Source organism: Vanessa atalanta, chromosome 26 (genome assembly GCF_905147765.1).
Source record: "Vanessa atalanta chromosome 26, ilVanAtal1.2, whole genome shotgun sequence".
In the NCBI taxonomy this organism is placed as follows: domain Eukaryota; kingdom Metazoa; phylum Arthropoda; class Insecta; order Lepidoptera; family Nymphalidae; genus Vanessa; species Vanessa atalanta.
The window spans coordinates 2,267,004-2,280,285 of NC_061896.1; the positions used below are offsets into that span (position 1 = coordinate 2,267,004).

The window sequence follows — 13,282 nt, forward strand, 5'->3', positions numbered from 1 at the left end:
GGCCCGCATTATAGATTTATGGTTATATCTATTTATGGCATGGTTTGAGCAATGGGTTAATTTATTTAAATGACTACTTCCGACTTAAGACACTTCTGTAATATTCGTCAAACTAATCTCGCGTATTGAGTCCGCACGTCCGTCCGTCTCCCTCACACTTGCGATATCAGACTTATGTGAAATAGGTACAGCATTAACGTTTATTAATGTGACGTTAAATAATTCTTATTATTACTTGTCTTAATAATATATTACAGTAATGTTATTTTAAATGTTAATGCAGATATTGGCCTAGAATTGATGATTAAAAAAACGTGATCCATACGATTACGTTTATAAACTCATACTGATTCTATTTAAATGAAAGTCCTTGTGTATAATAACCATTGTCTAAATATATAACTAAACCTCCAGTATCTAGAAAGTTGGTCAAAGTGAGATTACCTAATCTTTAAGCTGAATCGTCATTGGTTCATGACTGTTGATGACGCAAAAAGCGACCACTAAGCGTTCAGATTGAAGACCCTAAAGGATGTTCATTGGTTCATTTTATTAGTGTTTCAGAACTGGAGGTAGAGTCATAATATTATTATTAATAAATTATAAATCAATAGCACTAAAGTATCGCATGAATTCGCTTAAAAATATATCAAAGTAAAAAAAAGTTGAGATTTTTTGGTATATCGTTAGAAATGGAGTTTCAGTAATACTTTTTTTCATATCACAACGCGCTACCAGACTAAAACGGCAATTTTTGTATATTGGTACTTTTGTATAATCTATGTTTATAAAAACGTTTGACCTAACCAGCCAGCTACTGACTCGGGGCTCGTTTTAAGAACTATTTGAAATTAATTTTATATAAAGTTACAATATAAAAGATTGTTTTGAATAAGCCAATTATGGCAATGTAGTTTATATGTGCAGAAAATGATATATGTGCGTCCTTAAAGTGTAACATACAAATATCACATATACTAAACGAACTAAACACTAAAATAATGACTATCATATAATACACATTGTAAATGCATCGAAATGACTAAACATCTAAAATTATAACCTGAAAGTCTTTCATGGTGGCTGATAATGTATTTTTTAATATTAAAAAAAATAACCCTCTGAAAACTATTTACGTGTCATATAGGTGTCATATGAAATCGATTCGAGTTTTTGGAACGAAGTTTTCCGCGGCTTGTAGAGTGAGCTGGGAGAAAACGTCTCGTTAGGAAGCGTTATGCACCTCTCTCTCTCTCTCTATATTTTTGTCTCTTTCTTTTGTATACGGGTTTCTACCAAAGTAAACTTTAAACGGGGATATTTAATAAAAATTGTGTGATCGTCTTTAAATTATTCTCACGTTGTTAATTTATTTTATTGTGTGTTTTTAATTAATACATATTACATAGGAAAAGAAACTTCGTTCCAACCTGATGACTCGTGACGTCATTTTTTTTGAGATTTAATTCTGTGGCCTGAAACACTAGGCCATCTGACCTGTTAGCTAATCGGACCAATATCAGTAGCTCTCGATTATCCGAATAGAGACAAAGAACAAATGTCGCGTGTTCTATATACTATACTAGTTGTCGCCCGCGGTTTACTTGCTCGTCAGTTGTAAGGCAAAAAAATGTGGCCTAGTATACATTTAAATAAAAAAAGTACGTAGGTGGTAATTTTTTTTTTTCAGTAATATTCCTCGCTAACCTATGTTGAAGATTTACAAGATGGCGTCATTTTGATTTCACTTTCGTTTTAATTTCTAATTATAGGCCTTAATTAAACTAATCATTTCTTCCCTATATTTAGACATAATTAAGATTTCCATAAAGGGACAAATCGCTGGCTAGCGTTACATTTACGAATTTGATATTTACAAAATCAATTTAAAATAAATTGATAAAAGTTTTAATAAATATTATAGTTATAAGTTAATTTTTAAATTTAATCATGTACGAATATTTATTTAACTGCTCACCTTAAGGCAACATATCTCTTAAGGTGCACTTCCACTGAAATACTTAACAATTTCTGTGTTTACAACTGTACGAAATTCCTTAGAAAGTTGGCAATAATTGCAAAAATTCCTATAAAAAAAACATTGTCAACCAAAAAGAGCCGCATTTATCGACGCAGCGCTGTGTACCGTCACAAGGTTGATACATTAATACTTATACATCTTGCTCGATTTTATCCTGCGAATGCTGCGAGGCGTTCTCTGACGTCATCTCCTGGATTATTGTGTTCATTTCCTCACAAATATCGGTGAACTGCGGACGATCGGTTGGCGATTTGTTCCACGAACGTTTCTGTAAAATAAATACGTCATATTAAAAATCAGAGGTCGATGAATAGTCACCGCGACGATGAACTTATTGTAACATTATGTATTTGCCATGTACCTGTTCTTTGATTCTTTTACATTGTGATCTTGTTATTATTGTATAATTTTAATTCCATAAGTGTTGACAACGGAAACCGATGTACGGAAACATCCATTGTTACATCGTTTCTAATACAGTAGAACATAAAATAATGTGTATATTTAATATTAAATAAAAAAAAAAAAAAACGTATACAACTTTTTTAAATTTTAAATAGACAGACTGGCAGTTGCCTCACCAGTTGGTAACTATCGTCCATACACACTTTTACTGTACACTGGAAATGGCACCGATCTTAGTAACTAAGACGTTATGTCCCTTGGGTTCATATTATTTAATACTGGCCCAAATCAATCTTCAATGCCGAACACAACAATTCTAATTGCTGTGCTGTGATAGATAAGTGCGTAACACTTACCCAGTTGGACTTGCACAGGGTTAAATAGTAATTACTTTTAATGATTATGTAAATTAAATGTATACTGAAACTGCCCGTAAGTGCCCCACGGCTGGGCTAAGACCTCTCCTATTTAGGTGAAGGTTTGGAGCTTATTTCACCACGTTGCTCCAATGCGGGTTGGTGGATATAGATTTGGCAGAATTTAATTGAATTTAGACTCATGAACATTTCCTAACAATGTTTTCCTTAACCGCCGAGCACGAGATGAATTCTAAACAGACATTAAGTACGTGAAAATTTGGTGGTGCTTGCCCGGCTTGAACCCACGACCATTTCTAGCCACTGGGTCATCTTATGCATAATTTACCTTTTAATTAATTTATTAACTTATTTAAAAAAAAAAAAGATAAATCGCCTTTAACAGTTTGCTTAAATGAGCATCAAGTCTAACATCTGCGCTATGGAAAGCTATGGTAAGCTATAAATGGCCCAAGTTCGTGAACATGACCAAACGACTCACGAGCAAGGCAGCGAGTCGCTCGGGCGTCGCCTCCGGAATGTTCCACTCGAGCGTGTCGGCCTTCAACCTCTCCAGCACGGAGTTGTCGTTCAGCTTCGCAAACGGCATTTCAGCTTTAGTGTATATCTGAAAAACAAGTTTAATTACAAAATAATCTTATATATTGATAGCGTAAGGCGATTTTTGTCCCAGTGATTATGGGACGATAGCTGCACATCAAGAATCGGTTATGTCTCATTTTGAAGAGCTTCAGCCGTAGATGTGCGGAAAAATAAAGAGGAATCTTGATTGCAATTTACTAAATTGTTACGATTTAACGAAGAATTCATTTTAGAGAGCGGATAAAGATTATTTACCGGGTAGAGACAGGTGCTACGGCTGTTTAAGAAAAAAAAAAAATGAAAAACGTAAACAAAATTAAAGTAAATCGTTAACGACAAACTCCAATTCTAACTGAACTAATGTACACTATTTGACATTAAAAATTACATTTAAAAAAGTGATTCATCATTTTGGCGCCAAATGTAGATGCGTGACTTGCAGTTGACAATAAAAGGAAAAAAAAATCCTGTCATAGGTTTCGAAATTCCTAAAAAATCTTTTGAATAAACGCGGAGTTTGCTACTGGTAAAAATATATCTTCTGTTTGGTTTATATAGTATACTCGAATCGATTCCAATGGCAGGACGAGTGAAGAGAAAAAAACATCCTTGACCTTGAATTGATTTGAATGATCAGGGATCTTATTCAATCGTTTCTGATATAAATACTAATACGGATACGTAATAAATATTTCTTTAATAAAATTCCGCAGATATTTCACTTCACTGAATGCAGTTGAATAAAGTAGATTTTGATTTTGATTTTATCGTTTTCCATCTCGCATTTTTAAATAGGGACCGATAATTGTTGTCTTTATATTGATAAATAACCAGTGTTTAATCGTTTCTATAAATCAGAAGAAATAATGACATTTAAATTGATACTTTTTTTAAAATAAATGATTGAAGTTGCACATTTGACTTACTTTAAAAAAAACCTAAGAACCGTGATAATTCAAAAACAATTTACTTTTGCATCATGCATATGGGGGTAATAATAATCGCAAAGAGTCATCACTCTCATCTTCTAATTGGAATACGACGAATTACCAATAACCCTGTATAATCAAGAACTGTTCGTAGCGCATAATATTCCAGAGCTTTAAGCAAATCGCATATAATTTGTAAATCTATGGCTTATTTAGCTTTACTTATCTCGAACTGGAATCGGGTATCGAAAGTCTCATACTGGTGGTATCGCTCACCTCCCAAACGGTAGCTGCGAACATGTACACGTCCGACTTAGTGGAGTACTCGCCTTCCATCACCGCTTCGAACGGTAGCCAGCGGAGTGGTATCACCTGTTATGAAGACGTTAAGTACGTAAAGAATACGTATGCAAAAGGATCGGTTAAATTTTTGACAGAAAAATTGAACGAATACAGCTCACCTGATCGTGTAACTTGAAGTACTCGTGCGAGTTGGGTCCGCGGGTGAGCGCCGGGAACGACAGCTTCAGCTGCAGCTTCGACGTTATCACGCAGTTGCGCGCCGCTATGTCTCTGCGCACACAGGGGGGGGGGGGTGATTGTTACATAGGGTGGGGGCGGGGGGCGACGCGGGCGGCGCGGGCGGCGTACCTGTGCGTGAGGCGCTTGTGCGCGAGGCGCGCGGCGGCGGCGGCGAGGTGCGCGGCGAGCGCGAGGCGGTGCGCGGGCGCGAGCGGCGGCACGGCGCGCTCCCGCGGCGGCAGCCCGTGCGCCGGCCCCACGCGCGACACGTACTCCTCGTTCTCCTCCGGCGTGCGCGTCGCGATCAGGAAGCTCCTCAGGTCGCCCTGGGACGCAGCCCGAATTAGACCGACCGTCGGCCCGACCGAGACGGCCGCCGGCTCCGCCTACTCACCCAGTCCGTGTGCTCCAGCAGCATGCAGTGCGGGTCGGCCTCGTTGCAGAGTCCGATGAGACGCGCGAGGTGCTCGTGACGGATGCGGCTGAACAGTTCCAGCTGACGCCGGAATTCGGCTAGCTGTACCTAGTTGAGTTGGGAGCGGTGTTGATTTTGAGAGGGAACGAAAAAAAAAATAAAAAAAAAATAAATAAAAAAAAAAAATATATCCCGCTGAGTTTCTTTCGCCGGTTCTTCTCAGGTCCGAGGTGCTAAATTCCGAACCGGTGGTAGATTTTTGACAATCAATAAGCAAGTGCAAACACTTCTATATTGAATAAAGATTTTTGACTTTGACTTGACTTGACTTGATTTATTGAGTGTTATTTGTATTGTCTTTCGAAGGAAAATAAAAAGACAAACATCCTGTACCACCCACTCATCAGATATTCTACCGCCAAACAGCAGTACAGAGCGTTTTCGTTTTCTGGTTTGAAGGGTGAGGGAGCCAGTGTACCGACAGGCGTAAAGGTCATAACATCTTAACTCCCAAACTTGGTGGCGCATTGGTGATGTAAAGAATGTTTATTATTGGAGGTGGTCACCATTTAACTAATACTAAAGAAGAAAAAAAACTCCCTTTTCAGAAGTTTATTTAAAATCAAAAATAATAGAAAACCTCACCTCGTCCTTTGTAGTGAGTACTTTTATGAGCACTGGTTTCAGTTGAGGTTCGCCTTCTTCGTCCTTGTTACGTAACTTCTTAACTTGACTCATATCTATTTTGCCCAGCATCACGTCTCCAAACTCGCCTCGACCTAGGAATAATAATCAGGATTAGATGATCACATAACGACGGTGATAGAACTTTTCTGTTAACCACTTGGTGGTAGAGTTTTGTGGACGATACAATATTCAGTACTGCAGTGTTCCAGTTGAAAGGTCGAGCGAGCCAGTGTAACTAAAGGCGAAAAGGTTCATAATACTTTTCAAGGTTAGTGACGCTTTGGCGATGTAATTACATGATCGGTGGTGATCACATATCAACTGGTCGCCCATTTGCCAGTCTGCCTAAATATATAAATTAAAAAAAAATAGTAGAAGATTAAATTATTTGTAATTATTTCACTGCTGTACTAATTTTGAGACCTGTCTTTTTGGAGAGTAAATTGAATTTTTTTCAAATGTCTTCAATGAAATTTACGTAGTTATGGTACCGTCTACTTCACATCTTATAACGAAATTATAACCATAACTAATTACAACTATAACCTTTAAAATGCTACTTAATCCAACATTGAAGAATATCATAGTTCTGTAATCAGCACAAAATTTACCCAAAGTAATCTGTTCCGTGAGCAATGTCCTCGGTACTGTGAGCTGGTCGTATTGCCCAGACTTCTTCGACACTCGCGATATTCCCGATACCTCTGAATTGTCGGCACCTAGAAGCGAAAGAATAACACTTTGTTTATTTTAAAATACCTTTAAGTACATTTTGATTCTCTCATTCACTCACAACATATGAGTTCATCACTAAAATTGTATAACAAAATATTACTCTGTTTTATTCGAAAGTGTATCATACCACTGTCTCTATCGTGCGGCAACAGCCTCCCGTTCTGCGTAGGCGCACCGTTTACGGTCACCTTCTGTTTGTCTTCTTCTCCCTCTTCCACTAATTTCTCTCTTCCTTCTGCCATTTCTAGTTCCATCTTTTCACCTAGTAATGAAGCAAATATCAGCATTAACTTGATTTCAATTTTAATGTTTATTGGTCGGTGAAAACTTATGACGCTATAGACGACCAATCAGCGCTCAGTATTCAGACTAGTCTTATAATTTCAAAAATTGGCGTTTAATTCTACTTTCCAAGTAATATTTATAAAAATATAAAAAAGGACTTGACTTTAAAACAGTATAATAATGCTTAAATGTAAATAATCGTTTAGGTTACCTCTCTGACGCCGCTGTAACCGTCTTCGCCTACAATACAGCATGAGGGCTAATACCAATATCATGTATGCGCCTGCGACGGATATGGACACGAGAACCGCCTTCCCCGCAACGCCTGTAGACTCTGGTGGGGGGAGCTCGCCTTCTGTAGAATTAATTAATTAATTAACGATGCTGTTAGCTTCAAGACAATTGTAAAAAATACATTGTTAAAGAAGGTACATATTATTCGATACAAGATTATATTGATGATAAAAAAGCGTGGAGTTAATGCTTGTTGACTTCCAGGCAGGAGACATAACATACATATATAATTGTATTTAACTAACATGACTGTATTTTTAGATGTTGAAAAAGAGTTAGTAAGAAAGTGAGTACGATTCAAAAGTGCTTGTAAAAGCCTACTTGAATAAAGTATATTTTGATTTGATTTGATTTGATATTCAGTGTAAACACAGGTGCACTCTATTCCGTCAGTCTAATAATCTGATAGAACGGTAATCAGTGTATATATAAAAACAGAGATGTAGTTGAACAACCGGTTGTAACGAATTTGCTTCCGTTATATATTACGTTTGAAATAACAGACACAAAAAAAATAACAACGTTTGAGAACAATTAAATACCAATGACAAAATCGATATTAAAAATCCGATGTGAATTAAATTAATAACAAAAAAAATCCTTGAATAATATTATATAAAAACGAATACAACAGAAAGAGACAGAGAGAGAGAGAGAGAGAGAGAGTGTATATATAAAAACAGAGATGTAGTTGAACAACCGGTTGTAACGAATTTGCTTCCGTTATATATTACGTTTGAAATAACAGACACAAAAAAAATAACAACGTTTGAGAACAATTAAATACCAATGACAAAATCGATATTAAAAATCCGATGTGAATTAAATTAATAACAAAAAAAATCCTTGAATAATATTATATAAAAACGAATACAACAGAAAGAGACAGAGAGAGAGAGAGAGAGAGAGAGAGAGGGAGAGGTTTCATAACGAGGAAAAATTTCGATACGTGACAATTTCTGTAAGTTCTCTCTACTGTGAACCGAGTCAAATAACTTTAATCCAAAAATGCTATTGTAATCTCACCAGGGTGCACTATCAACTCGAGCTCATTCCTCGCTAGTCCGGCCGCGCTGCCAGCCGTGCAACCATATCTGTCAGAGTCCTCCTCCATGGCGTTACGGATGAGTAACGTCCCATTGTTCAGGAGAACCAGTCTGGAAGAGATTAAGTGTTAGAGAAATACAAGATTTTCATAAAAATTAAATGTTAAGCGAAGGAGGCATTGTCTGAGCAGCGCATGTCTATATGAGCGAGCGAGACAGAGTATGTAAACGTAAAAGTATCTTCATTGGCTGGACGGACCATTATTATTATATTCGTATATTCAATCGATATTAAATCAAAAATTGACTAACAAGTTCGATTACAAATTACAGCTACAGTTATATAAAATAATGAAATTATTTGTTTAACGTGTATAATTACATACAAAAACAGTAACTTACCTCGAGTTAGAAGCGTTCACGCCGCCCTCGATATCAACTCCATCTTCTGAAAATAAATTATCAAATTGTTTTTAACACGCTTTTATTAGCTTCACTTGTAACTGTGTTTGTAAGAAAATATTGGAATCTTGATTTGACCCACATCTCGGTCTTCGATTAGGATGAAATTTTGCACACGCTGAGTTCTGATGACAATACATGACTAGCTAAGAAACGTCATTACAAATCCAATATGGCGGACTGGCTGTTTGAAATCCACCTGATATGGGTATTAATTGAAAGGGTACTTAAAACTAAAAGCGTGTTTTTATTTTTTTAAACTATTATTATTATTTTATGAATTAAGTTTTAATTGTGAACAGTCTTTGTGAAGCTTTTCTTTGTTATTCGTATACTCACGTTGTTGATGCAATATGGTAAGGTTTCGGTCCCAGTGGGTGGTGGGTGGCGGGTCGCCGGTTGCGAGACAGTTGAGGGAGACCGTCTGTTTGACTGTCACGTGCATCTGTTGTCCCGCTATCGGCTCTATAACTCTTGGTGACACTAGCAATAAAAAGTTTATTTTAATATACTGAAATGTTAAAAATCTATTTGGATCTATCTGTTAACAGGCGGCCATTTTACAGAAATATTTCAGGCAGTATATACGGAAAAGACAAATCAAAAATCTTTATTTAACATAGAAGCTATGTTCCTTAAAATTCACCACTATCACATTGGCGACGTAAGATATTTTAACGATTTACATCGCCAATGCGCCACCAACCTTGGGAACTGAGGTTGGATGTTCCTTGTGCATGTAATTACACTGGCTGTGGTCTGGACAAAGGTCGTAAAAAATAAAACCAATAAAATTCCCAAGCTTAATATCCAAATTGAACAATTGTAAATTCTCGACTAAACTTAGAATTTGCGTCTTACCCACTACATCCAAAGTTATCCTAGCAGTGATATTCTGGTCTCCGTCTGAAGCTCGACAAGTGTAGTTACCGGAGTGACTTCTCTTGGCCTCTGAGACCATTAGAGTTCCGTTTGCTGATGTCACGCCTTCTGGAAGGGGGTCTGCGTCGTTCTAAAAAAAGAAACATAGTTTTCATGAAATCTCCATAAGCCATATTCGTTTGTTTATTATTATTAATTTTAAAGGTTATCTCTGAAACAGTCAAGATACTTCCTTTTAAAGTGGTTAGGACCTTATAAATAATATTACAGCATATATTTGTAACAAGTTTTTTAAATACAAGCAGAAAAAGTATAATCCATGTCGAATGTTAACTAAGAATTGAATTGAAAAGTATTTCCGTTCAGAACATGCATTATTTATTAAAATTAAAATAACACTATCGTAATATTACTACTGGCCGATAGATGGCGTTACTAAAGCATTAAATGGTAAAGAACAATTTCATAGAAACGACAAACTTTTAACAATGTCTATTATTTGGCATGTGACGATGCACAGCATCCGTGAGAGTGCGTTGTCTACTTCCCTTTCCGGTTTCTTATTTTTGTATGGGGGTATGACGTCACGTCCGTCCCACTCCATTTGTCAGGTCCCAGGGTGGCAGCTTGCCATTTTGCTTTCATAGCGTCGTTACTTCTCTTAGCGTTAACATCAAATTTTTGCTCAGTGTGTAAAATTGTGTTCTTTTTGTAATTAATTCGGTTTTTTAGATAGAAAAATTCTATTGTGCTAACAAGTGTTTTTGCTATTGTTATTATGAGTAGTGAAAGTGAAGTGGAAAATGTGCGCTTGGACCATAATGGTTTCGAGCAAGTCGCTGGTTGTAGTAACCAGACTATGCAAGCGCCGGTTTTAGAACCGGCGTCTAACAAAAGGAAACGACAAGGAACTGGAAGCGAATCAAATTTGTCTTCTTCGAATTCCTCTGACAGTGAGTCAGACAGTAGACGGAGGAAGCGAGTCAGGTCTTCGAATCAGCTTGATGCTTTGACTAACAAGGTCAGTGAGCTTACCAATATTTTATTGCAAAATATTTATCTACCCGCATCTCAGGCATCAATGCCTTCGATTAATTTATTGAGTTCTCTTCCTCCGGATAATAACCAAACAGCTCAATTACTTGCTCCTGCACTCGAACCCGTAGCAAGTTCGTCAGCAGCACCGTTTTGTTTGAAACGGCCTGTAATTGAATCATCTGGTGCAAACAATACCCCTTGTCTTTTGAGCTTAGGATTAATTAATACTTCAGTAAAAGATCCAAAGGTGCCTCGGGCCGATCCCGAGCACGTAAAAATTATCCAAAATTTGCAAAGATTCGGGGACATTTCGTGGAAGGATGTACGGTACGCTGACCCTTTAAAAGTGCATATTGCTTCTCCGGGATTTATGGATCTAGAGGTGAATGATGAACTCAGGCAATTTTTAAAGGGTAAAGACTATTTAGCATCCTCGGAAAAAGCACTGGCAGCCATGTGTAATGCGTTAATTACACAGCGTGAGCTTCTTAACAAAACTTTGCAATGTTTAGTTGATTGGGCGGCCTCCGCCGACACGGTGCTGTCTGCAACTAATCTTTTTGACAAAATAAGTGAATTATTTCAACCAACTTCAAAATTTCACAAAGTTAGTGAAGATATTATGCAAATGGTCTGTGGTAAGCGTGCCGAATATATTGAAAATCGTCGGGAGCGTATCCTGAACGAATTGCCAAATAAGAACCTTCGCGAGGGTTTGCGTAAAATACCTCCGAGTTCTAATCATCTTTTTGATGAAAATCAACTTCGGATTTACATTCAAACTACGGGCGGTATTGATAAGTGGTTGCGTCCATGGTATCATACAGGAAGAGATTCTAAGAGTAATAACAAGTCTCTTATTAAATCTACCAAAAAGATGAATAGTTCAGATTTCGTCATGGAAAGCTCTAATCCATCCTTTCGTTCGAGAGTCGATTACCAGAATACAAAAAAGTCTAAATCTCACACGGGTTTTACAAGACAAGAGTATAACCCCAAAAATAGAAAGCCCTTTAAAAAGGATAAACTGCAGATCAAGAGACAGTTTGATAAGTGACTATTGGCCACACCGCAACAAATTTTACGGGGGCTGCCTTCGAGCGCATCGAAGGCAGTGGCAGATGCTTGGAGCTCCGAAGGCCCTTCTCGATATGATTACGGGAATGCGTCTGCCATTTACCTCCAAACCATTGTTAACCAGTCTTTCAACAAAGATTCTCGATCGCTTCCAGACGCCACTGTCACCAGAAATGACCGACCAAGTAAAAATATTACTGAAGCAGAGGGTTCTAGAAGTGGTCAGTCATCATCACCACGTACCCAGTTTTCTATCAAAACTATTTCTAGTCAAAAAGAGCGACGGCTCAAACAGGCCAATATTCAATCTGAAGCGATTAAACCAGCACATTGCACACAAACCCTTCAGACTAATATCACATTTCCAAATACCCCGATTTCTACAAAAGGGCGATTGGATGGTAAAACTCGACCTGTCATCAGCCTACTTCCATGTAAGGATCAGGGAATACCATCGAAAGTTCCTAAGACTAGTTTACAATCAACAAGTTCTACAAATGACTTGCCTTCCGTTCGGACTATCTTGCGCTCCGAAGAACTTTGCTGCCTTAACCAACTGGGTGGCACAACATTTGCGCAATCAAGGTTTGAGAGTGGTTGTTTATTTAGACGATTTCTTAATAGCGAATCAATCGGAAGCAGCTCTTCAATCCCAAGTAGAGTTGGCGATAAACAAACTCAAAGTGCTGGGTTGGACTATCAACTACGAGAAATCTGTAATCAAACCAACTCAGGAGGTAGAATTCTTAGGAATAGTTTGGAACACCAAGTTGAATTTCAAAAGTCTTCCAAGAAAAAAGATACAAAAGATATTGTCAATTGCATATCGCCTGAATCAGAAACGTACAATATCACTCAAAGAAGCGCAAGGTATTTTGGGCTGCCTAAATTTCGCCAATTTTGTAGTCCCCCGAGGGAGATTACACTGCCGTCAGCTTCAGTTGCAGTCCAGGGTGCTAGCGAGATCATCAATGAAAGAAATGAACTTGCAAGCTACAGTAATGAAAGATCTCAAGTGGTGGATCAATACCATGGAAATGTCGCAGCCAAAAACAACGTTGCATTCGAAACTGATTCATCATTTTTTGACAACAGATGCTGCAGATTTTGGATGGGGAGCTCAAATGGACGATCAGACAGTGTCAGGCAAATGGAGAAAAGATCAGATGCAATGGCATTGCAACCGCAAAGAAATGTTTGCCATAATAGCAGCTATAAGACATTTCAGGTTACAAATACAAGGGCGTCATCTGATTTTACAGTCAGACAATCGAACAGTCATCTCATATATTCAAAAAGAAGGCGGCACACGATCGATAGCTCTTCTCAACCAAACATACCAGCTTCTAAATTACCTGGACAAGTGGGATATCACGATGACAGCAGAGTATATTCCTGGGAAATTCAACGACATCGCCGATCGTCTATCGAGAGGGAAACAAGCAGCCGAGTGGCACCTATTGAAACCTGCTCTCAATGTGATATTCCGCAGGTTTGGAGTACCA

General features: G+C 37.8%; 1 protein-coding gene across 1 annotated transcript in view; it reads right to left on the reverse strand.

Annotated features, from left to right (window-relative positions):
• Positions 1-1,201: 1,201 nt before the first annotated feature.
• The window catches only part of LOC125074067 (tyrosine-protein kinase-like otk), a 65,005-nt gene continuing 52,924 nt past the window's right edge, over positions 1,202-13,282 (reverse strand). The window contains exons 5-18 of the mRNA XM_047685291.1: positions 9,642-9,792; positions 9,120-9,263; positions 8,721-8,766; positions 8,299-8,429; positions 7,190-7,333; positions 6,821-6,955; positions 6,570-6,677; positions 5,917-6,050; positions 5,251-5,379; positions 4,986-5,182; positions 4,796-4,907; positions 4,611-4,706; positions 3,305-3,430; positions 1,202-2,309 (exon numbers count right to left, since the gene is read on the reverse strand). Coding sequence (XP_047541247.1) covers positions 2,172-2,309; positions 3,305-3,430; positions 4,611-4,706; positions 4,796-4,907; positions 4,986-5,182; positions 5,251-5,379; positions 5,917-6,050; positions 6,570-6,677; positions 6,821-6,955; positions 7,190-7,333; positions 8,299-8,429; positions 8,721-8,766; positions 9,120-9,263; positions 9,642-9,792 — 1,791 coding nt within the window. The 3' untranslated portion in view covers positions 1,202-2,171. The remainder of the gene's footprint in view (positions 2,310-3,304; positions 3,431-4,610; positions 4,707-4,795; positions 4,908-4,985; positions 5,183-5,250; positions 5,380-5,916; positions 6,051-6,569; positions 6,678-6,820; positions 6,956-7,189; positions 7,334-8,298; positions 8,430-8,720; positions 8,767-9,119; positions 9,264-9,641; positions 9,793-13,282) is intronic.